Source organism: Venturia canescens, chromosome 4 (assembly GCF_019457755.1).
Source record: "Venturia canescens isolate UGA chromosome 4, ASM1945775v1, whole genome shotgun sequence".
Taxonomy (NCBI): Eukaryota; Metazoa; Arthropoda; class Insecta; order Hymenoptera; family Ichneumonidae; genus Venturia; species Venturia canescens.
Genome location: NC_057424.1, coordinates 16220772 through 16244454, shown reverse-complemented (window position 1 = coordinate 16244454; position 23683 = coordinate 16220772). Strand labels below are relative to the sequence as shown.

Here is a 23683-nt window from a genome sequence, read left to right as displayed (position 1 = left end):
GAACGTTGGGATGAGTCGAGCTAACAAATTATTAAAACGGCGCGGCTTAAGGGTAATTTCGCGAAGAGCTCCGAGGTTGTTCAAGTGTCTTCGGATTTTATGGCTCTCCGCACGCGGGCTTCGGTTATCTGATCGTTAAACGGGGCAAAAAAGGGGTGGAAGATAAAACGAATAAATATTAAAATAAAAGATGGCTGTTCATCCGCAAAGTTGCTCGTTATACTCCCCGCTATATCCTCTTAATGGACAGGTTATCATTTTCCGAGTTCCCTGTAAAATATCGTAAAATTGATCAAACCGCCCTATAAAACCCGTTCGGAAAATAGACGCCGGGAATGAGAATCATTTGTTTGAATCAGCTAAAATTTAGTGAAATATTTTCGAACCGTTTGCCCTCGCTGTTTGCCTTTTTATATTTTTCATTTCCATTTTTCTTTGGCCACCGAAAGAGAGAGAAAGAGCACACGCGAATTGGCCAACGGAGCAAAAAGCTCTGTCTGCCGACGCTTTTCGCACCCACATACGCAGTTATAAATTCGCTGAAAGCCCGGCGATTCTCGTTCGTACAATCAGGTTCTTCGTACCGAGACGGATAAAGAGTGTGTCTTGTAGTTGCGAAGGGGTTGTTATCACCGACGAATTGTCTTCGTGTTTGTTTCTCCGGGCGAGCATCCGCGATGATACTTTTGTTGAGAGAACATGTTGCGCATGGCGCAGCGACTACTGGCATCGCGAAGATACCGCTTCCTCCTGCCACTTTCCTCGCACGTGTGTGTTATATTCTCAGTACAATCTGGAGAAACTCAGCATCCCGTTGCGGTTAAAGGGGGGCGAGCGGGGATAGTTACGGGGGGCGAGAGGAGCGGCACAGGAGTGGAATCGACGTGTCTCTACGTAAGACTTTTATTGGGTGAAGATCCATAACCTTTCTCGTTTTTCGAAAAGGAATCTCCGATATTGATTTTCTTCCGGCTCCGATCCTTTTCGCTGTCCCTCTCTCTGACGTTATTCCTCCTTCTTTTCATCGTTGGCTTGACCGGTGGCTCAGCGCGACGAGATACGAGGAGGACAGTTCCGCGCGAGACCGAGAGCACTGCGGGATTGAGTGAAAAAAAGCGGCGGGGAGGGAGCGGGAAAGAAACGAAGGAGCAGAAAAACTCGACAGGAGTACGTGCGAGGATGGAAGAGAGAAAGGAAAGTATACGGGAAGAAACACTCCAACGGTCTTTAATGGCCTCGAGATGAACGGGGGAACAAGAAACATGACTATTTTTATAGTTGGAGAACACAATAGCGGCGGAGGGGGGAGGCCACGACGAGGGTGGATAGAGAAAAACTATTTCACGTGTCTCGTACAGTTTTTCGTTTCACATACAACAGCTAAGAAATAAGGGTAGAAAAAGATGGAATAACGGAGGCGGCGTTTTTGTCCGAAAGATTTTCCAAACACAGAATAGTTTCGTGTCTCTCCCCCTCTGCCCCCCCCCCCCCCGCCCCGCAGCCCGTCGCTACTTCGTCCCTTCTCAACTCGTCCCAATTGTCGATTCTCGAAGCGGAAAAGTCCACGACCACCCTCGCTTTCATTTCGTGCTTATATACGATGGCTTTTCAACCCCCTCCATTTTTTTGTTGAAGCAGACATTACGTGGACGTTTCCTACGAAAGCTTTGTTTTTCTTGGACTCTCCGTCTCTCTCTCTCTCTCTCTCTCTCTCTGTCTGTCTCACTCTTCACCTACTCGATTCCAGCCCTCGTATCGTGGGACGTGGCGTTTTCTTTCACCCACATCCATGGTCATTTGCCTCGATTCGCAACGTTGCTCGATCCCCAGTGCATAGGCCTCTTACCGAGGGGGTTGCGAAACCCCCTCACCAACTTTCCACCCCACTCGAATAACCAATTCACAACTTTTGTACGTCGCACGCTGACTCTGACCAAGCCCGTAACGACTTTGGAGTATATATTCCGGGGGGCTGCAAACAAGCGCTTGCGAGAGTGTTCCTGTTTTACTCGCTCATAAAAATATATATGCGCATTCGTCGCACGGCCTAGCGTCTACTCGGAATAATATTTTCAATTGTCCAGCAATAACGATGCGAATTTACGTCCGAAAATGATTGATCCCGGGCAATGAATTGATGGACCTTGTTTCGTAGATCATTATTAAATACTCGAGTGAATGCAAACTGCGTGTATATAATGCCGCATTCGTGCACCATGCAAATACGTTAAATCCTAAATAACTGCTGTCTCGTTTCAATGTGAACTACGCATTAAGCTTTTAATGCACTCGTATAGATAACATTGTTTCCCAATGTTCCCTGCTCCGAGGTGATACGCAACGGACAAAAAATTAAAGAAACATCATTTTGCACGTATTTAAGGACGATTATTCACTCCTCTCTCGGGGGATGAAATGGCCCGTATTGCCTCATACATACATCGCAACTCTGAGTATGTGTATATCGCAATTACGAGTTTAGCCGGCGGCCGGATGCTCGTGATCACTCTCGACAACGAGGCTCGTAATATGCATTCCCGTTTATTGTTCGTTCGCCTGTATGTGTCCTCTCGATCAATGAATATGCACACACCCACACTCGGTCCCTTCTCTACCTTCACTCCCTTTCTCTCTCTCTCTCCTTCTCTTTCTCCCTGTTTTCGATCTCTCGCTGTGCAGGTTCCACACTCGGTGAGAGCTATTATTAACGAGGCAGGGAGAGAGAGAGAGTGCATGTGCCTCGGACCTTATTGTGTGTGCTCCTCTCAGTGAAATGTCTGAGCGAGGGTGGCGCCTAACGCCACCGTTATATATATTCATTCGGGGATATATAACAGCCTCTGGTGTTGCATCCCAGAGTACTAGTGGCCTCCTAGGATCGTCGGAATCACAATACCTACTTGTAAGCGTGGCAATCGGCTCTTCACCGAAAGCTCATTCGGTTCTCTCTCTCTCTCTCTCTCTCTCTCTCTCTCTCTCTGTCTTTCGTCGCCCTCTCCCTCGTCCGTTCTTTTGGCTCTTGAAGATTTAATACAAAAGGGAGTCTGCGAGCATTATATGAGACCTCGTCAGCCCCTTCTCGGTTATGTGCGTTCATGAGACATGGCTTTTTATGACTGTGAAAGAAAAAAGTAAATTAGTAACTTCTCTTGAAAAGGTTTCGTAACTTTATTGCATTGTTTAAATGCGCACGACGAATTAATAGAAAAGACACGAATAGCGAAGTCGCAAATTCTCAGTCGTGCACTCGCATGAGAATATTGGAGATTACGACAGTCCCGGGCAAGGCAACGACCATCATTCGTTTCATCATTTTTCAAACAACCGCGCAGCATTAAGTCGTAAAGAAAATATTTTATTATAACGTGTCTGGCAAACGAGGTCGGGGAATGAAGAAAATCGCTCGAGAAAGTGCACGAGTCGAGGGGGCCGAGTGCTAAAAGCCTGAAATGACGAACTCACGCTAAGTCCGATCAGTCGCATTAGTCCACCGGCACAAAATAATCGAGAGCGAGGCACTAAATGGAAGTGTGAAACTATCGTACCAGCAACACTCTTAGAATGCTCTTGGTTCGTTACACACGAATTTTTCACTGAGAAAGAACGAGGAAATCGCAGTTTGACGAATAACGAGCAGATACTTCGTTTGCGTCAATGACGAAGAAATACATCGAAGGTGAGAAAAAACCCGTTCGAGTTTCGACTTAACAACGACGTGAAAATCTAGGCAAAGCTTCTGTTGTAGAAAACTCAAAAACATTCAAGATTCAACTCTCGTTAACGGTCAAGTGTGTTCGAAAAGTCACACGGAAAATGTGCTTTTTGAGGAATTTTACGCGATTTTCTTTCCACGAGAAAACTGCACTGACGCCAGTGCTGGAGGGCATTCACATTCAGCCCACTTCATTGCCCCTTTGCAGCAAGGGAGTTCGCGTCCTTCTCTGCTGTTTGCGCTGTTGGTACACCGAGGCTAATAATTATTTGTTCGGCTACGCTCTCGTGCTCGCTCCTTCGTACTTTCTCTCTCTTTCTCTCTGTTCATCAATCAGCGAGTATTCTCTCGCTAAATACACTCGCTCTTCGATAAATACAGTGCATAATGAGACAACACACCTGGCGGGGATTTCGTAAATGTGAAGCACTCCGAGGGCGTTTGTGTCAGAGCCATCCCGCTCCATCTCAGTACTCCAATGTCATTTCACCTGCTTGTTTTTATTCATTAGCGCCATGCATTTTCGCATAGTTCAAAGCTCATTCGTTAATAATTATTCGGCTCTTCATTGCAACGGTGCGGCGACAGATTTTTCAAGAAATAAGTCAAAATTCCTACGCTCTTTCGCGTTGAAGCTCTCGCGTTGAAAATTCAACGAGATTGACAGGTTCACGCTGCGAGCTCACGTACTCGCCGCTCGAACTCGCATGTCGCGGAAAAGAAAATTGAGCGAAAAATGAGCGAAATTTTCGAAAGGATTTTCCCTTGGTCACCTATATCCGGAGCTCGTATTTCACGAATAAATTTCTCGGAGTATTTCATGGTATATGCGACCAGCGAAGAGTTTCATCTCTCTTGGATGCTCTTTATCAGCTGCTCTTTCACTCGCTCCCTCTCTCTCTCGATCTGCTCTTCCTCCTTCACTCCTTCACTCCCTCCTCCTATCGCCCCTTGCGCCTTTTGCTTCCATTTTGCCTCCCGAGACCGCCACAGCAATAATTCATCTTTCGTATTCATCGATGCTCAACCAGGATATATGGACCGAGATGACAAGAAAAGGGATGAAAAAGGAATAAGCCGCTTTCAGCGAAAGAGCGCGCCTCCAACCGTAATTTGCATCGATCGGAAAGCGCAGATTCGAAATCTCGGGCTTGAATATATTCCTTTATTAGCATTGGTAATTCTTGTTAATAAAAAAGAATGATAGATTTATGGAAAATTGTAGGAGTATACACACGAAAAAATGTTGTGAATGCTCTTTCTTTCATTATTTCATTCAAACTTTTTTCAACTTCATGCTAATTTTTCGTGTTGCGCTGTACAGATTATGTAGAGATGCGAAGAGACGACGGTGAGGAACTAATTGAGTATCGCGAACGCGTGCAACTCCCGCGGCTTCGGGCTCGATCCCAGCTCAATGCAGTTTGAAATTCCTGCACGTAATGCCCAGGTGCAACTCTTTAAACACTCGTATACGCACGCAAGCACGCTTCACCTCCTCCGCAAACATTTTCAATGGACAATCTTATTTCTAACACACTTGTGCGCTCAATATTTATGAGGCGTATTATCATTCGATAATATTTATTCTGTAACCCTTCTTCGCTGGTGACACTAAGGTTAGAAATCAGCCACGATAGAGCAGATTTGTGTGGGAGCTGAAAAATTGCAGGTAAATTTGTCGAGCTGAGTTTAGCCTTTTTTCAAATGCCACAGTGGAATTGACAGTTTCTCTATTCTTATTGACCGCTTTTGGTCAATCATGAGTGGAGCTCTGATGCTCGAGCACGCATTTCGGTCCGTTGGAAAGAAAATCTTTAAAAGACTAGAATGTTGGTTAACGCAATATGCGATTTTCGAATGAATTTGCATCTCTAATTTTTCGTTTCATATTAATCAGCTCTCGACGCTAGTTGAGGGGTCACTCTTATTCTCAAACACGCATGCTTGCTGAAAAAATAATGTTTTTCCCTCGGAGACTAACCAAAAGTATTTCGAGTAGCTAAAAATCTGTGTCAACATTCTCGTTAGGAAATAGCGCAAAAAGAGCTAATTGTTGGTCAATCTTGCCGCGACGTGTTTGAGAAAAAGAACATTTTTTATTCCGTTTTTAAATGAAATTGGAGTCCCAGTTTTTCTTTTCGTGTTAGTCCTTAAGTTTCGCCAAGTGTTGCCCTCGTTTTGAGGTGCTTCGTGACTACGAAACGTGCGCCAAGGTTTTTACTTCGTTTACCTTCCTGGTTACACGAGCACCACCATCATGTGTAAGGTACACACATGAAACAGAAGAGATTTCTAGATTCGCTACCGACTGTGCTCAGTGCTTCATCGCTCCACCGACTCTCAAGAGTCATACTCTCCCCTCGCCTCTTCGCTCATCCTCGCTTTGTCTTGTTTCTTTTCTCCATGTTGTCTCGCGACTCGAATAACCGAAACGGAGAGGGGAATGCTTTTTTATAATATCCATCATTTCTTTATTGTAAAACGAACCTTAATATCACAACGGAGCAATTTTCACATTGATTTTCAAACTTTTATCATTGCACTGCTTTCAGATCCTCTTTTATTTTGTTCTCCAAATCGCCCACGATGTGTTTTTTCATCTTCTGGTGGATAAAAGCAGAAAATTCCAACTTTTTTCCTCCTCATTGGACGCACACATGTTTCCTGCCAGTTTTTTCGAATGCAGTTATTTTCCCTCTCTTTCTCTCTTTCTCTCTCCGGTTCTCTCACGACTTTTCCCCATACACTGTATTTCTCTATGGTACTCGTGAAGTTTTCGACTCCGGAGAACTCCGCAGGGATAAAACGTGGCCTCGAAAGTTTTGCAATGAAAAAAAAAAGAATAAAAAAAAAATTGGAGCGAAAATGAGTCTGGAGTCCCGTTCCATATCCAGCGCGCTCGAGCCTATAGATATTTTTTTACCCCGAATACTTACACACGCATACCGGCGCACAGCGAATCACTCGTGTTCCCTCTCAAGGGAACTCCATGCAAAACCGTTCTGACCCGTTAACAAGCACCGTTTACCAACTTTCTTCCCGTCGAGGATTGTTTAACCGTATTGTTGTACGCCGTATTCGCCATTTTTGCCTCCGATTTTTTTCCGATTTCAACATTGGGACTAGTCTTTTTTATTATTCCGTGGATAACGCGCATAAAAGAGTACACGCTGCGAACACGCACTTTTCAGCGTGCGCGGCGAGTCCGTAATTCATCGTTGTTTTTGTTCTTTAGGTTTTTATACTAGTCTCATGCCCACTTGTGCATGATTTTACTTATTATTTTTCACTTTAATTGATAAAAACGGTGGAAAATTTGGATCGAGGGTTGCAGCGGCACTTGGGTGCTCAGCGAGCACGAGAGGAAACGTCATTCTTCGACGGGGTCTCTCGGTGTGCGCGATCGGGCGATTAATGCCTTCGCCTTTCGCGTCTCCTCGCCCAAGCAAGCACCCGACGCTATACGTGCTAAGTCGAGTCGTCAATTTCCTGAATTTTCTCTCGAGGCACGTACCACTTCGATTTTCAAATCGACGGAACGTCCAAGCGAGCAAGAGAGAAAGAGAGAAAACCGAATAGGATTCTGATGTGTGTGGTTGAATATATTGGGTTCTTCGACGCGCGAGAGCTTCTCAATAGAAAAGAGCAAACGGTACGGCCGCGAAAAAACATCGTAAAAAGACAAGCATCCGGGAAAATAGGACGAAAAATCGTTGAAGAAATAAGTCTCGTGAAACGGCGGCAGAAATATACGGAGGCAAAGAAATGTGATGATTTTTGCTCCCTTGAAAATAAACATTTTTTTCATGCTCAGAATCCCAACTGAATCGAATGTTCGAAAAGGTTTGAGACTATTTGCGTAATGAATTTCCTACCTCCTGAACTTACGTAGCTCGTTCTCTCCTTTTCCTCGTCTTCATCATTTGAAAATTTATATTTTCCCATTCAGACTCTTTCCAACGCGGAGAAACATTCCAGTGTTATTGTTGTTGTTTTTTTCTTTTTTTCACGTTTTTCCTTTTCTTCTTCACTTTTATCGCATCGCCCAGTTATAGCAATAACTAGCGTATTTCAATTTATTTTTTGTCCGCAACTATCGAAACATAAAAGAAGAAAAATATACGCTCGTTCGTTTACAATTGTATCGCTCGAGTTTGACACGGCAATTTGTTCCACGATCAATCTTTTCTCGTTCTCGTTTCCTCGCTCGCTCCTCTCTTTTCTCACATCTCACCGAGCCCCGCTCGTACACACGCTTTTATTTGATTTTTTCTTCCCCCGCGCCCGATACACCTATCTGCTACGAATCCCTCGAAAAACTTGGTGCAAAGTCGTTGACGCTTCGCTCTCTTTTTTAGCAACGTACTTCGGTAAAAATATCATCGATGATCTCTCTCTCTCTCTCTGTCTCTCGAGCTAGAATATTGTCTTTTCCCTTTTTCTTTCTCTCTTTTTCGTTGAATAATATAAATGCCGAAACAGACGCGTCAGTTACCGGAGGAACGACAAATAGGAAATATTCCAGGAGTAAAAGAAATTTCCCATTTTCTCGAGAGCTGACGCTCGAGATTTTTCTCATATTTTCAATGAGCACCATAAATATAACGTTAAAAAATATCGCTCATTTGGCAAAATGAAAAAAAAAAAAAAACAAAAAAAAAACAAAAAAGAAAAAAAACAGTGTCAGGCACGTTGTGACGTTGGCAGGAAGTGATGGTCCCATAATTGTGTTCGCCTGTCGTGCGTCTCTTCCGCAGAGATTGTTCCGAGAGTACGAATTTACTGGGCCACGTGACAATTTTGAGAAAAATGATTTTTTATTCGAGTAACCGGGCTGAAACGTTTCCCATTATTTCCTCCGCATCGCTGAATAAGAGAGAAAACGAGAGAGCGTCGGATATATTCATACACTTCCGATTCGCGGGCGGAGGATCCAATTTGACGAAAATATCGCGAGCAAGCATTATCCACAGAATGCGGATGAGTTTAGCCGTCGCACTGGGTCTATGCAAATGTATAAGTATATCGAAAACTTTAAACTCTGTCGTACGAGGCGAACTGATGTAGGTCAAAGCCCCTCGCGATTCGTCATTCGACGAGCACCGAGTGGCCATCAAATTGAAATGATAGGATATGCGAAAAAGGATAATAAAATTGTAAACTCTCCGCGGAAACGTTGCTCGCGCGCGCGTCAGCATTTTTTGCCTGATTTCGTAATAAAACAAAAAGCCTTGTAAAATTTTTTACAGCGTCAAACGGTTCAAGCAATGCCAATAAAAACACGAAATCCTGACAAATTGCGTGACGTATTTCCAACAAATTGTGCGCCGCAGTATTCCAGCTCAACCGAGTGAATTTATCATTTTTCGTTACTCATCGAGTTTCAAACTTCGAGAACGTCCGCGTTCACGCACATAATATTTATTTCAGATAATTCCATTTACGTTAGTGTAAACCGTCCCTTAATCCATTCGTATATTCTCAGACTTTGGTACAGGATAACCAAAATTTTACCAGCAGGCATAAATCCCTCCGGATAGGAATAAAAAGAGGCTGCTCCACTTTCGTTATTTATCACCCATTATGTGCACATAGGATATTCACGCGAGAGTGTACAACTCCATTCAACTTTATCCTCCAAATATATGTATTCGTGTTTCCCGTGTTTTTTATTTTACCTTTTTCTGGCGTGTCGGTTGTGGCGAAGAGACGCCGGAGGCTTTCAGTTTTACATGGCGCAGAAACGAGTGCGCGAAAGAGAACGACTCTCCAGCATCGCCCGTAGGAGAGGTACAGACTTGTGTACTGTTTAGTATTAAAAAAAAAAAAAAAAAAAAAAAAAAAATAGAAAAAAAAACGGAGAAGAGAAGGAAGAATAAGAAGGCGGTATAGATGTCCGCTCTTTTGCCGTGTTTGCCGTGTTGGAAAATAGGAGAGGGCCCTCGGGGCCTTCGCTGCTTCAACCATTTACGTAACCATTTGGCTCGCGAGATCTTCGGAATTTCAATGCTCCAGAGTGAACGAACACTTCTTTTTCTCACTCTTTCTCTCTTTCTCTTATATCGTTTTCCTTTTTTACTTCAGTTCAAGCAAATACGCGGTCTGTGCTTGCTTTTTCCTTTTTTTGCCCCCCCCCCCCCCCCCCCCCCCCTCCTTGCCACAATGCTATACACGACGGAATGCTTTTTCACATGTATGAGGCTACGCAGAAAAAAATTTAGTGAAAAAATAAAAATTCACGTTTCAGTGTGCAGTCCCTCAATGGATCAAAGAGAAAAGAGAAGAGAGAGAAGGGAAATAATCGAGAATGAAAGCAGGTTAAATCAAATAAATTGTAAATATGTATTAACATCTTGATGCAGCAAAAGCAAAGATTTTATTTCTCCTTTGATATGCATATATTATCGTGAAATCAGAGAAAAATATGGAGACAGTACAATACAGTTGAAGTTTCCTTATTTGGAATCCAATTTTTTTCTCTCTCTCTCGCGCTGTTTCTTATCGTCGAACGAACATGTGGTTGGAATAATATGGAGGAAAAGTTAGCTCGGATAAATTATACGATAGAGCAAACTGAGAAAGCACGAGAGAAAAAAATCGTGCCTTTTCAATTCAGCAGCTTTCGCGTTGCGTAAATGTTGATTAATGATTGATAAAGGAAAGCTAATTGGTTAGGCACTCAAATTCATTCGAGAATGAAAAAAAAAATCATTAGATAACATTAATGATTCGGAGGTGAAACTCGTGATTGGCAAAAAACGGGATTCTTTGCCTCGAGCGTTTTTTTTTTTAATGATTTTTCAATATTTTTTTATTCCCTCGTTCCGAGCATTATTCGTTCCTATGTACAAATTTCACTTCGAATTTTATCTTACAACGTTCGTTTCGTTACTTCTCTCGCTTCGCTTTCTTTCTTCCTTCTTTCTTTCATTTTCAGTCTGCCCCCCCCCCCCCCCCCCCGCCCGCCCTTTCCCCGTCTCTCTCTCTCTCTCTCTCTCGAAGTAGGTAGTACGTGAGTAAGCGTTAGTCAAAAGGACTCGTGATTTAGGTCAGTCGTGGTTTAAAAAGCGAATCGAGGTCTCGAAGCTTTTCTCGCTCCGTGAGACACGAAAGCGACAACGATATAAGAGAGCAAAGCGTAGGTGAAAAAAAATAGAAAAAAGGAAGGGGGAGGAAAGAGTGAAAGAGAAAGAAAATGGACAAAGATAGAAGTGAAAGAGGTTGCGGGGGTACAAGGAAAAGGCCATCGAGCAGGTTCAATTTAAAATCGTCGCCGTTAACGCGCGTGACGACGCAGTTCCACAGGGAATAATATCCTGCCTTTTCACGTTTCTATTCCTCTCTTTTCTTTCTACTTTTATCCTTTTTCACTTCCTGTTCCACGATTCCATGAAGCACCCATTGGCTCCCTCGTCCTTTCCGTTTCCGTTCTCTCTCTGGATTTTTGCACGAGCTGTACTTTATTGTTTTCCATTCTTCCATCGTATTCAAATAGCTCCTCCAATATCTTTTTTTTCCTCTACTTTATTGCTCTTGCTAAGAGCACGCTGGAGGTTAAAATCAGCTGCCTTTTATAGATTCTCCTTCGCCCATCTGTTTGCCCGTTTACCCGCTACAGTCCCGAAGCCCCGTAGTTATGCTCGTTTATTTAAAAACAAGGTTATGCGATCGCGGATTATTTTCTCGAGTGACGCGAATAAGCGCGCCGGGCACAAAAACTACGAGCATTCATATATTTCACGATCGATATACCACTTTTTCTTATAAATGAGCAAATATAGTTGACCCCCCAGCCCGCCGCGCCCCCTCAAAAAATTCATACCTCGTAGCTGAATTTTGCTGATGAACTCTTTCGTAATTTCATTGCTTCTCCTACAATTCTTTATAGCTCGAGTTAGCCGTACCAATATATGTGTACGTTTGTGTGTATGGTCTCAATTGCTAGCGCTTCGTCTTTCGTCCTTTCATCCCCCGAGTTACTCTCGCACGGTACGTGATCCTTTTACCGAGAGGAATGAGAAGGTCAAAGCGAAAGAGTGAAGAAGAGGAATGAGTCGAAGATAAAGCGCGTGGGATAGAGAAATGGCCGAACCACAATGATGTAGCGCGAGGGATGTCCTTTTCTTATAAATTTCTTGCTCTCTCCCTCTTTCCTTCTGTTTTCTATATACGTCTGTATATGCTCAAAAGCATTCACATTCTCCTCAGATTTTTCTTCCACATGCCCTTGGCTCCAATAAATCACGGTTCCCTGTATATTTTCGAATTCAAATTTTATTTTCTATATCGACAAAAAGCAAGAGAGAGAGAGAGAGAGAGAGGGAGAGAAAGGAAAAAATTGCGAGACGAAGAGGAGTGGATACGTGGCTCGAATATCGTCCGAAAATCAAAGGCTCTCCACAGCTCTTTTCTCTACTGGATGATTGTGATTCCCAGTGTGTGTTCTTTTACTCCATTCACCCCGATACACCCCCCTCTGATTTTTCGCGGCAGTTTGCACAAGCTTTTTACCTCCGGGTTAAGAAGACCTTTTTTGTGTGTGCCCTTTCAACGGTCTCTCTGGCCCTTGATCAAGTAATATCTTCGAGAGAAATATACTGCAGAGAAAAAATCAGAGGAAAAAATGGTTTTTCTCAATTTTCAACGGTACCCATAAGCAGCAAAATATCTGCATCCCCCCACCTTGTTGCCCCATAACCTCAACTTACTCGAGAAAATACTAAATTTATAGATCCATCTCCATGGATTAAATTGAACGTGTACGAAAGGGTTACTTTGAAATGAAATTTCAAGCTCGTGCCGGTACATAACGCGATCGCGGCCAATCTCCTCATTCCGTAGGCCACAAAAAATGGAGCATAAAAATGTGAACGATAAAATTGTTTCAATTACACGTACCTGCTCCATCGGTGTAGTTCTTTATGTGCTCTCCCACTCTCCCTCTCCCACGTAAATAGGCCATACAAACTTTCAATAGTCTCTAATGGCCTGTACCTTTTTTGTTCACAGATTCAGGTGAGTGGAGAAATTTTTCATTTTTTCTACAATACCAGAGAGAGAGAGAGATGGCTGGGTCAACGGGTTCGATCAGAGGTCAGTCCCCGTATCGAGATTATATTTAACGTCGATATACAAACATGCTTTTGTGCACACGCACCAATCGATAATTAATGGTCGTTTTTTCCATAAATTCGAGGAATCGACCATAGAATCGTTCATGCACATTTTATATTTCTATTATATTTCTGTCTGTTGCAAACGTTTGTTAGAAGCAATGGAGCGTGGGCTTGGCCGGATATCAAACCCGTTGCTCATTCTTCCGGCGACGCGCGCGATCCCAATTTTGTTTATTTTTATTTTTCTTTATCAAACTCGCTCGTACATAATGAAATGCACATCGGCGTGATAGTACATGCGTTTATATGTGCCTGTGGGTGTGTGTTTGATATTTTTAAACCGCAGTTTGCAAGTCGCGGTGAAGCACGCGGTGTGCCGCGACCTTACATTTGTACAGTGACGCATGGAAGAACCAGCGAGTGATAAAACGCATCGGATCTCTCGTGTGTTTTTCATTTTCATATTTAAAACGCATATTCTGCTCGGTCTTTGACAAAAGTGGCACAGGCCCCCAGAGATGAAACGCGCGCGTGAGCGAAGCTCGCGTTGCAAATTTCACGGCGAGGAATATGATCGATGGAAAACGGGTATAGAGGAAAAGTGGGAGATTTTTTTGAAGAACTGCCTTATTTAAAGTTGATGAAAGCGCTGATGAGAACGTCGAACATTTATTTACTCCGTTATATAACGAGATATTTTTCAATTTATTAGCGTGCAAAGAGCTTTGCATCGTTAGCGCAGTAATTCTCGTCACGATGATTAACGTAAACATTAATTACGAAGGAATAGGCACTTTCGTTTTTTCCAACGCTCATTTTTCATTCGATGCGGTTGCGAAAATTTCATTTCTTCTTGTTTTTACTCGTCTGCATGAAAAATCATGAGGTTAAAGGATCAAAGATTCTTGGGAGAAAGGTCGGGAGATCCTTTCGCCCTTTGCCCTTCGCTCTTGCGAGCTTGACTCGCGTTTACATTTTTGCTTTCCATACACGTATAAATTTGGAGAAGCGAGAGCCAAGTGAAGGGAAGAATAAGGAGGCGAAAGATGAGTGCGTAGTTTTGAGGGGCGGAGAGGAAGACAGGCGAATGGGAATATTCCATCGAGTAAATAAAAAAATAAAAATAAAAAATAAAAAAATAAAAAAACGGTAGCCAAATTCAAAGGGGGCTGGTTGAATAGAGCGTCCGGAAAATCAAAGGCGCAGAGGGCAAGCTCAGGGAACTAACCCTCTTTCTCGCGTGCCCGGAGAAATATACAAGGGTAGCGAGAGGAGCAGCGTGTTTAACCCCGAGCGGTCGTGGGGCGAGCTATCCCACCCACCCCTCCGACGCAGGGTTAACGAACCGCGAGCGCGCGAGCAAGGGTGTGTATCGTCGCCGCCCGGGCAAAGGGCGCGCGCGAGCCCTTTTCTTCCTCGTATTTCCCTCCGTTATTTCTTTCTATTTTGTGCTCTGCTCCCGCAGTCTTCCAAGCCTCGTATACGCTCGCCTCATGAAAACTCAGAAATTCGTTGCTATCCCCTTATAGCAGCAAAAGGATCAAAAAAAGAGAAGAGTATTTTCATTCCGGTGCGTACGAAAGAACACCCGTGCAAATTCTCGCCGCGGAGATGCATCCAGAAATTCGACCGTTTCTAGCTCCCCTCGCGGCGACTACTTTTTCACGCATCAATCTCCGAGAAGCGCAACTCCCGCGGCTGCTCCCTTTTGGCAAATGAAAACGAACGTTTGCTCGCCCCGCAAAAAGAGCCCGAGCGACCGACGGGGGAAGAGGGAAAAAAATATATTAAAAAGTCCCTTAAACGACGGGCCAGAGACTAATGAGAGAGTTCGAGGCCGGAGCGCAAAATTTCTCTATTTTTACATCCACCAGTAGACGCACGAAAGCGCTGCTGCTCTTTTTTCCTCAGCACATGAAAAATTGAGGAAACATTTCTCCTCGCTCTCGTAGTCTTATAAAAATAAGGCAAATATACTATTAAAAGGGAGAGAGGATATGGAAGAGCCAACATTGTTACGCAACTCGTATTTACATTTCATTTATTTTCATGACTTAAACTTTCAACAAACTGGTACCAGTTCGCCTATATGCTATCCCTTCATGTACCGGAACAAGGGAGAACGATTCTTGCAAGCGTTCAACAAGGCTCAACACTTTTACAGTTTAATACACGCCGCATTAAAATCCACCTAGGCAACGACTTCGGTATCGTTCAATTACGAATTACTGCCCCTCCCCAAGAACAAATAAAATACACACACACACATACACACACACACATGTAAATTAGCAACAGCAAAGAACGATTCTGGAAGCAATGCCAAAAGCGCTTGATCGCATAAGTGTTATTTGACCCAATTCCCTCAGCATCGTTTTCCCTTTTAAATCCTTCAGCGTAATATATCATTGTTCGAGATATATAACGCCGCTATATATGCTCTCTGTCATCACGCAAAATCTCTCCTTTTCGCCTCCCTCGCACCCCGCCTCCGAAAATGTATAGACGAAATTTTCTCTCGCGCACACATCCACCAGGCGCCTTTTTAACTATACGCGCATCATACACGGCTGTACGTGCGAAGGAACTTTGGTGCGCCATGGGAGCCGAAAGAGGGTTGGTAAGCCGATTACCTACAGCTTTCACAATATCTACGTGCAATGCGATGCTCCGCGCCCTCTCGCCCACCCCCCTCCCTCTCCGCCGCTCTTTCCCTCTGCCCATATCCTCCCACACCCGTCTCTCTTGCAGCATTCTCTTGAACCCCCCGCCCTCGCTATTTCAAATTAACGCGCTAAAATGGTACTCACTCGAAAATGGCGAGCCGTGACTGCAGGCTTGCTCAACACCCGGCCTCCCCCCGTACACACGCTTCTCTTGTTGAAACCAAGGAATTTCATCCCTTTTGTCTGCTACGCCCCACGCCCGAGCTGCTTAGCCATTTAACGTTAACTTCCCCTCTCTAATTTTACCATTTACGATGCACACATTCAGCGACACACGCTCTTCTTATAACTATTATAAATCCTAATTTACCGTATTTCGTATCACACGCTCATCTGTTAGGGCATCACGTGGCAAAAGCGTCGCATTGAAGAGATCGATTATTTGCCTGCTGACTCAAGGACGAATACTGTAAATAAGAAAAAACGAAAAAAATTCCATAAATATTTACATATTTTTCTGCATAATTATCAATCTTGACGCGATTGCGTGTTTTTGCCGGGACCACTAATAAAAGAGGGAGTTAAAAATTGAATGAAAATTTTGCTGTCGCGCGTACTCTCCGGGTGTTTGAAATGTAAAAATATTCCGAGGAGTCTTTTACTCCGAGTCGATGCAATATTCACTTTTCTTCGTTTTCTCTTATTTCTTTTTCGTGCGCGCGCGCGCACGTGTGTGCGTTTTTTCTCTTTCATTTCCATCGTTGCTCTCGGAAAATCGAGAGTGTGCTGGGACCCTGGTATATATGTACGTACAGGAGAATGAGAATTTTTATGATTTCGCAAGATCCTCGGCTTTTCCTCTTCCTTTGCCGCGCCATTCCATCCTCCTTGCCTACGCTCCCGAGGAGTTTGGGGGGAGCCAGCACGCGCGCAGGACGATACTGAGAAGAAGGTCGCGAGAGAAACGTTCTTCCCTCGATGCTCGAAAGACACACGACGAAGTTTAAAGACTCCTCCTCGCGCGCATCTACTTTAGACTCGCTCAAACTTTCTCCCCTCTCTTTCTCTCTCTCTCTCTCTTTCCGCCTGCTCTGTCACCGCTCTGTGAGACACGTGAGCAAAGCTCCTTCAGAATGAAGAAGAGAATGGACGGAATAAGAACAAGAAATGGCGAAAGAGGGATGAGAGCGGCTTCCAAGTAGAGCTACTATCCAGCTCGAAATTCGGTTTGCCACACTCTCTCCTCCTCGTGATTTCTATTTGCACTATTGGGCGTGGTACATCTCCTGCAACGCTGGATAGAGAGACCGCGGAGCTGGAAACGAGACACGGAGGCGGAGAAACGCCCGAGAGAGATCGAGAAGGAAAGAGGGCTAGACCGAGAGACAGACACAAGAGAGCTTTCGAATCTTCGACAAAAGTCTTTTTCTTATTCCATCTATCAGAGCACGCAAGCTCTTCTATCGTACTATCTTTGCTCTCCCTCTCTCTCTCTCTCTCTCTCTATCTCTCTCTCTTTCTCTTTCTGCCTCGCTCGTAGTAACACCATCTGAAAAATTTTTCACTGAAAAGCGAGATGGGGATCCTCGAAAACGCTTGGCACGGAATCGAGGCGTAGTGTACCGTCTAGTTTACTTCTTGATCTCATGTTCGCGTTCTCGCATACATGCATATATAATATATATGTACATACGGTGCCTGGCTCTTATTTTTCTACTAAAATTTTCAAGTTCCCCTTTTTCTGAGCAATCTCTTCTATATTTGCTATTGAGAGTAATGAAATTTGAACGTGAAATTTCTACATGAAATGACAAAGTAATAATATCGAACGTTTGAAATTTATTGTTATCGGTGAATGTATAAAATCTGCGTGAAATAAGAAGTTTTGAAGCGAAGCGAGCCGGGTCTTGGTATACATATCACCGTAAAAATTCAATGCAGAATAATGTGAGTCCAAAGTTTTTTGGCCTCGAGTATCATTAATCAAATGCATTCGCGAGATCGAATTCACCATCATTTTTCTCGCGTGCGCGCGCGCGCGCGTATAACAACGTGTGGTTGCAGAAAAAGCGCATTGAGAATGAGCCGAAAAGAAAGGGGGTCAAAAACGTAGTGTCGATTCTCCCAGGGGAACGAAAAAAGCTGTTCGAAAACTCGTCTGAAATTTCTTCACGTTTGCGTCGGTGAAAAGATGAAAAAAAATAAGGCGAAGAGAAAAAAAGAATAGCGAGGGTGGGAGAAAAAGTTGGAAAAGAATGGGATAAAATCCGGTGGTGAAACGAGACCGAGTTCTCCTCGTGTAAGTGAAAATTGTTTCTAAAAAATATTCCGTTCAAAGCAGAGCAGCAGTATCAGCACTTTCGCGCCACGCGCAGCATCCGTGCAGTCTTGGCTTTCTTTCACCTCTCGCACCCCCGCTGTATCTTTTTCCTCTTACTATACTTTACTTTTTCTTCCTTATATATTCGCTAGCGTCGAGGGTACATAGTCGACGATCTCCGGGTTGTTTTTTTATTTTTCCGCGCGCTAAGCGTCCCGAGGGGCGATGCGTTAAAGCCTCCGCTGGTAATCCCCGTGGCGTTGCAACCGCGCGGCAAAGTAGATGAGACGACGGCGCCGTGAGAGATACATACCCGGAGCTATAACAGCCGTCTCATCCTCTCCGTGCAGCTTCTTTCCTTTTCCTTTTCTTTCTCACTTAGCCCCCTCCCTCGATCCTCTCTTTGCATATCTCTCGTTCCCCTTCGCCTCTCGTTTTCAACCCTCGCAAATGCTTCTGGTAAAAGCATCCGCAGTAACGAACCTTAAGCCGCGTCCTTAACAAATCATTCGTTCTGCTTCCTCGTCATCCTTCCGCGATCCCCTTCTTCCTTCCTCTCACGGCCCATCATCTTCTCCTTGCCTTATTCGCCTCGCAGTCGTTTCCTCATACTAGTCAGGACATTAAGACGCTGCTCGCGCACTCTCGCTCGGATTTCGTAACTCTTGCCCGAGCCTCTCGGCGCCCTTATACCCGCTCACTAAATCCTTGGCGAGGGCTCCCAACTACCGCATGAATCTCCACAAAATCCTTGCTGAAAAAAATACATAAGGGGCGAAAGCAGGTGCAAAAAAAACGTCAAGATTCCCATCACCGGAGGAGAGCTCTGTCTACGAAAAGCTTCACCGCATTTAAACGGGGAAGAGCTCATTTACTTCACTTTGATTCGTCTGTGAAAAGCACCTGTTAACTATTTTTCACGTTTTACCTTTTTTACACCGCTGAAACGTTCGTGACTCTTTGAGAAGGAACAAGTCACTCGAAGGAGCACATCATTCGAGGTATAAAATCTCCAGTGAAGAATAAATTAACAAAAAAGCATTTATCTTGATTCCAATATACGTGACGCCGAAAGGCAGTTCAATGGAAATTCGGGAGATGGTAAATCTCGATAGGAAACCCGCTCGCATCCATAAATCATGGTTTTATTTCCTCTCCGCTGCTGTCCAAACCAGAAATAGGAAAAAAATCTCAGAAAGTTGTAAAATACAGACGCACAATCGATGAGCTTCCCGAAAATTTTCCCCTCTTTGTGTATACACACTTTTCCCCGAGTCCCCCAATTCCACTAGCGCGAGATTCGTTCCTTTTGCTCTCCGCCGCGCGCGAGTATGCATCCGTCCTGTTCTCCCCTGTACAAAAACCTTCTCCGCTTTTCGACCGCTTATCTCCTTTCTACATTATCTCCGTCATTATATATCCATACGTAAAAACGCCCTGTATACATATAACGTGCTTTTTTATCCTCAAAATTCACGGAGCGAATAATGCGCAGGGGTGCAGTATTCGGTGAATTTTCTTGGCAGTTTATCACCTCGTCTGCCGGTTTGTCGTGCGTTTGCTCTCGGTTTCCCTTCCGCTTCTTGGTGGCTGGTGCTGCTGCTGGTGCTGTTGCCCGTAGTCGTCGTCGACGACGGCGCCACGCCCAGCTTACCCTCGGAGAGCATTTCGCGGGGGTGATGACTGGCTTCTATGGGGTTTATTCCTAGGATCTGTCTCCGTCTCTCTCTCTCTCTCTCTCCTTCTATCTCCTCCTCGTGCACACGCTCTCCGTTCTTCGTTACACATACACTCTTTGGTCCGAGGTTATATGCGGTTCTGCCGTCGACGACCAGCGCACACCCCCAACCCTCGTAATTTATGCATCCTGGGGTCCGTGAGACCAACAATAGAACGCTCGCATCGGCCGGTCCCTTGGTGTGTGCACGCGCGTGTGCGCGTGTGCCTGTCTGCTTGTGTATTTTTGCCATAGCCTCTTCGAACAGGCCGATTCTGGTGGATACGTAACCACACGCCATAACCCGGACTGTTCTCCAAATACACGTGCACACATAGACGCATTCACGAGCATTTTATACATCGCCATTGGAAAGAGCGGAGCCCGAAACCAGAGACCTGTTTCGATCGTAGTTTATGTATTCAATCCCTCGCTCTCACTCTCTCTCTCTCCATGCAGGTTCATGACGAAACAATATGGACTGCCAGACGACAGCTTTTTTCATACTCTTTCTTCTCTCTACCTCTTTTCTTTCTCCATCTCTGTTTCCCTACTTTTTGTCGATTCTATGATTCTTATCGCCGATAATCTCATTTCTCTACCCGTGACTCAATATGTTCTATACGATATCTTGTTTACTGGGTAAAAAAAAACGATTGTCATCTCGAACCATGAAGGGGCTTTATCGAATTCGGGGGGCCGGGGGAGGGGGGGGGGGGGGAGCGATCGCTTCGAAGTATTTGGCGTAAATAAATGTTCAAAGTGAATTTAAGCTCAGGAGAATCTCGTGATCGTAAATATCGCGATGCCATTACACCGGCACGACTTTCCGTCGATTTTTATTTTGTACTATATATGGCTATATATTTATATGTTTACGTGTGCGAGGGTGTGTGTGTGTGTGTGTGCGCGCGCGCGTGCGCGTGTCGTTCTTGTACTTGTGAGCAGCACCCTTCGGCTCGTAAAAGCAAACTAGGTTTGTTCAGTTCAATTTCGTGCAAGGATTTCAATTACGCGGCAACGGTTTATGTCTCTCGTTGCTCCGACCCTAGCAGGACGCCGGGCTCGTGAACAGGGGAGGAAAAATGGAGTGTACGTTTCGCCGGGGAACGGTAAAGGCGGCGGGAGAGGGTTGCAGCCGCGCAATGGGCACTCGAGCGAATCCTGCTTCCATTACAGAAGGAAAGAGGAAGGGAGACGAGAAATATATGCTTCTTGTGACTTAACATTTTGCTCCTTCTACACTATTCGTGATGAGTCGAGCTCGCACAGCGAAGCGAGGGCACGAAAACCCTCTCAACTCTTGCTGCTCGTCGCCCCCTCTCGCTCAACCTCCTGCTGCCACCTTCTCGCACCTTCCTTTTTGTTTGCCCCCTGCAGAGATGGCGAATTACGGCTTAACGCCAACTATTAAGGGCACCGACGACGGCTCCCATCCGACTTTGTGTCGTCTACGCCTTGTCAACCCAGTGCTGCAACTCCCTCGCGCATATGCCACACCTCGTCACATCCTGTCGCCAAGATCTACCAAACTTATTCATCCATCTCTCACTTACTTTCTCTCCCCCCCCCCCCCCCCCCCTCGCCCACCGCTCTTCTCTAAAGCTTCTCTTCCGCAATGTCTCTTCTGAAGCGACGAGCTGAAATACTTGACGCGTGAAAATCAATCTCGACTGTGATGCTGTGATGCCGCATGGGTATGAATAATTGCTTCCATTATAACACAAAATCATGATACGATTACGTGGCAGGATCACCCTCAACCCTTGAATTTGACGAGAAGCCTCAGAACCATAATGAATTTTAATGCCAGGTGGAATCTGCCTCGATGGCGCATTTACGAGCCTGGTATTTACGCACGCGAATGAGCAGAATTCTTCTCACGCTATGGTCAGCTCTTTTCAGAGCACATTTAGCTCGGATTCTCGTCGCGCTTTTGTCTCTCGTACACCTTTGTTCCGTTCGGTTATTCGCTGCTTCTTCTCCTCTCCCGCTTTCTTCTTCTCCTTCTTCTTCTTCTTTATTTTTCGCTTTTTTTTGCGAAAGAAAGACGCGTACGCACCTGTAAGAGGAACGCAACGAATAAAAGGGACAGGTGGAAGCGGGTCTGACGCGGAAACGTCGCTGAGAAAAAAGGAAAAGAATAAAAAAGACGAAATCATCCCACAAAATCACGACTCGCGAGCCTCTGAAAACCCTCGACGTGTATTCCCCCCTCGCCCCTCTTGCGAGCTCTATTTATTTTCAGGTATACCTCGGAGCACATCTTCGCGCTGAGAGAAGAATTCCGGACCGAGTCTCTCGCCGCTCCGATTATTCGTAAAGTATAGCCCACACGCCAGGTAGAGAGAACACAGAGGAATAAAAAAAAAGGATGAAAGAAGAAACTGACAATAAAAATAAATAGAGACCGTGAAGAGCGGTCGGGGAAAAAGAAATTTCGATTTCCGGTGTCGTTTTGCCATCCCACCGCGATTCATCGCCGATGCACTTAAAGCGGATGTTAACGGTCACGCCCCCCTTCACCAAAAGACGATTCAATTGAATTTTATTTACAGCCACGAAAAAATACAGGAATCCTCTATGGATACTCATTCAATAACCGATAGCCACAAAAATATAAAGAAAAAATCTTTCTTTCTCTTTCCGTTTGAGTTTTTCTTATTTCATAAAAAGATGAAAAAAAAGAAAAAAAAACGTGTGGGCGAACGAAAGTGCTATTCGTCAAAATGCCAAAAGCGGAAGCCGTAGACTCGAGTGGGCAGAGACGCGAGAGCCTGGGCCGCGTGTCGCTGATGGTTTATCATCCGGTCCTTATTCAAAATAAACACTATAACGTCTGGGTAGTTTATATTACACCGTTTGTACGATAGATATATCCCAAAAATACACGCCGAGAAAGGGGAAGGATCCGAAGATACACTCGCCCGATTTCCCAATCTTTGGAAACTTCTACCAACCTGTTTCTGGGTCAAACGATCTTATGACGTAGTGTTTGTATATACCAGCTCGAATAATAAAATAAAATTTTCGATTAATCGGTCACGATCGTTTTGCATTGAAATTTTCAGCTTCCGAGCCGGTCCCCATACCCATGCATAAATTCTCTTTTCGAATTATAATGAAATAAGAAAATTTTTTATCCGAATTTCTCCCGCTCTCTCGCGTCGAGATTTTCTAATGGACCTCGGTCAGCTGCGAAGCAAGCTTCGGAATATTCCTTCAGGCCTCAGGTGACTCGGGCGAAAAAACTCCAAGCGAACATTGCTTTGGGTTAACTGCACCTTGATATTTGAATTGAACAACATTCCGGTTCGTCTTCATCAATAATTAATTGATTTTAACTGCCCAGCGATAAATTTTCACTCATGAATACTAGCAATTCATTGACCAAAAGTATTTACGAGCCGAACTTAAGATACGCCGATAGAAATCGAACGATACGGGAAGTAAATAAAGTTTATTGGAGCTAAGAGAAACGGTAGCAAAAGTAGAACGAGAGAGAGAGAGTCAAAATCTCGGGATATGCACTAATGAAAACGCGCAGGAACACCGCAACAAGCAAAGGTCGAAAAGACAAAATGGAATGTCAAAAGTTAGCAGGAACGTGATACGAGCCAAAGTACATAGTCAGGCAGTTAGAATGAAAGAATTAGAACAATAAAATTGAAAATGATGACGAGGGGACTGAAAGAGAAACAAACAAATGATAAAAGCCAAAAAACGGAGAACGCTACAGAGTAGCGAGCAAAGTACCGTTAAAACACACCAGATACGAGAACAGTACCTTTGGAAAAATAATGTGCACTTGCGTGTTTACAGTTCAATATATTTAACAGTTGAAATAATGGAAGTCTCGGGATGGCAGTAATAAGGAGACATCTTATCAAAGGTGATACTTTAAGGGCATAAATCTCCATATAATTATCTCGGAGGCTGGCCCGTTGTATGGAGAATAACGAAAGTTTTCCCACAGCAGAGCGTAGAATTTCGTGGTTCTTGTGTCTCTCACCGAGCAGTGATTTGTCAAATGTTTTTCATCCCGACTGAATTCCAGGTCCGCAGAATTTTCGCGCGAACCGCAACACTGTCGCGGGCTGTGGGTTACACTCGGAGCTTTTCAACGAGACTCATCGGAGATGAATAAGG

At 44.5% G+C, this 23683-nt stretch overlaps 1 protein-coding gene across 1 annotated transcript in view; it reads left to right on the top strand.

The window, feature by feature from the left end:
* Positions 1 to 23683, top strand: part of LOC122409132 (insulin-like growth factor-binding protein complex acid labile subunit) — a 97137-nt gene that overhangs the window by 5478 nt on the left and 67976 nt on the right. Inside the window, exon 2 of the mRNA XM_043416440.1 lies at positions 12725 to 12730. Coding sequence (XP_043272375.1) covers positions 12725 to 12730 — 6 coding nt within the window. The remainder of the gene's footprint in view (positions 1 to 12724; positions 12731 to 23683) is intronic.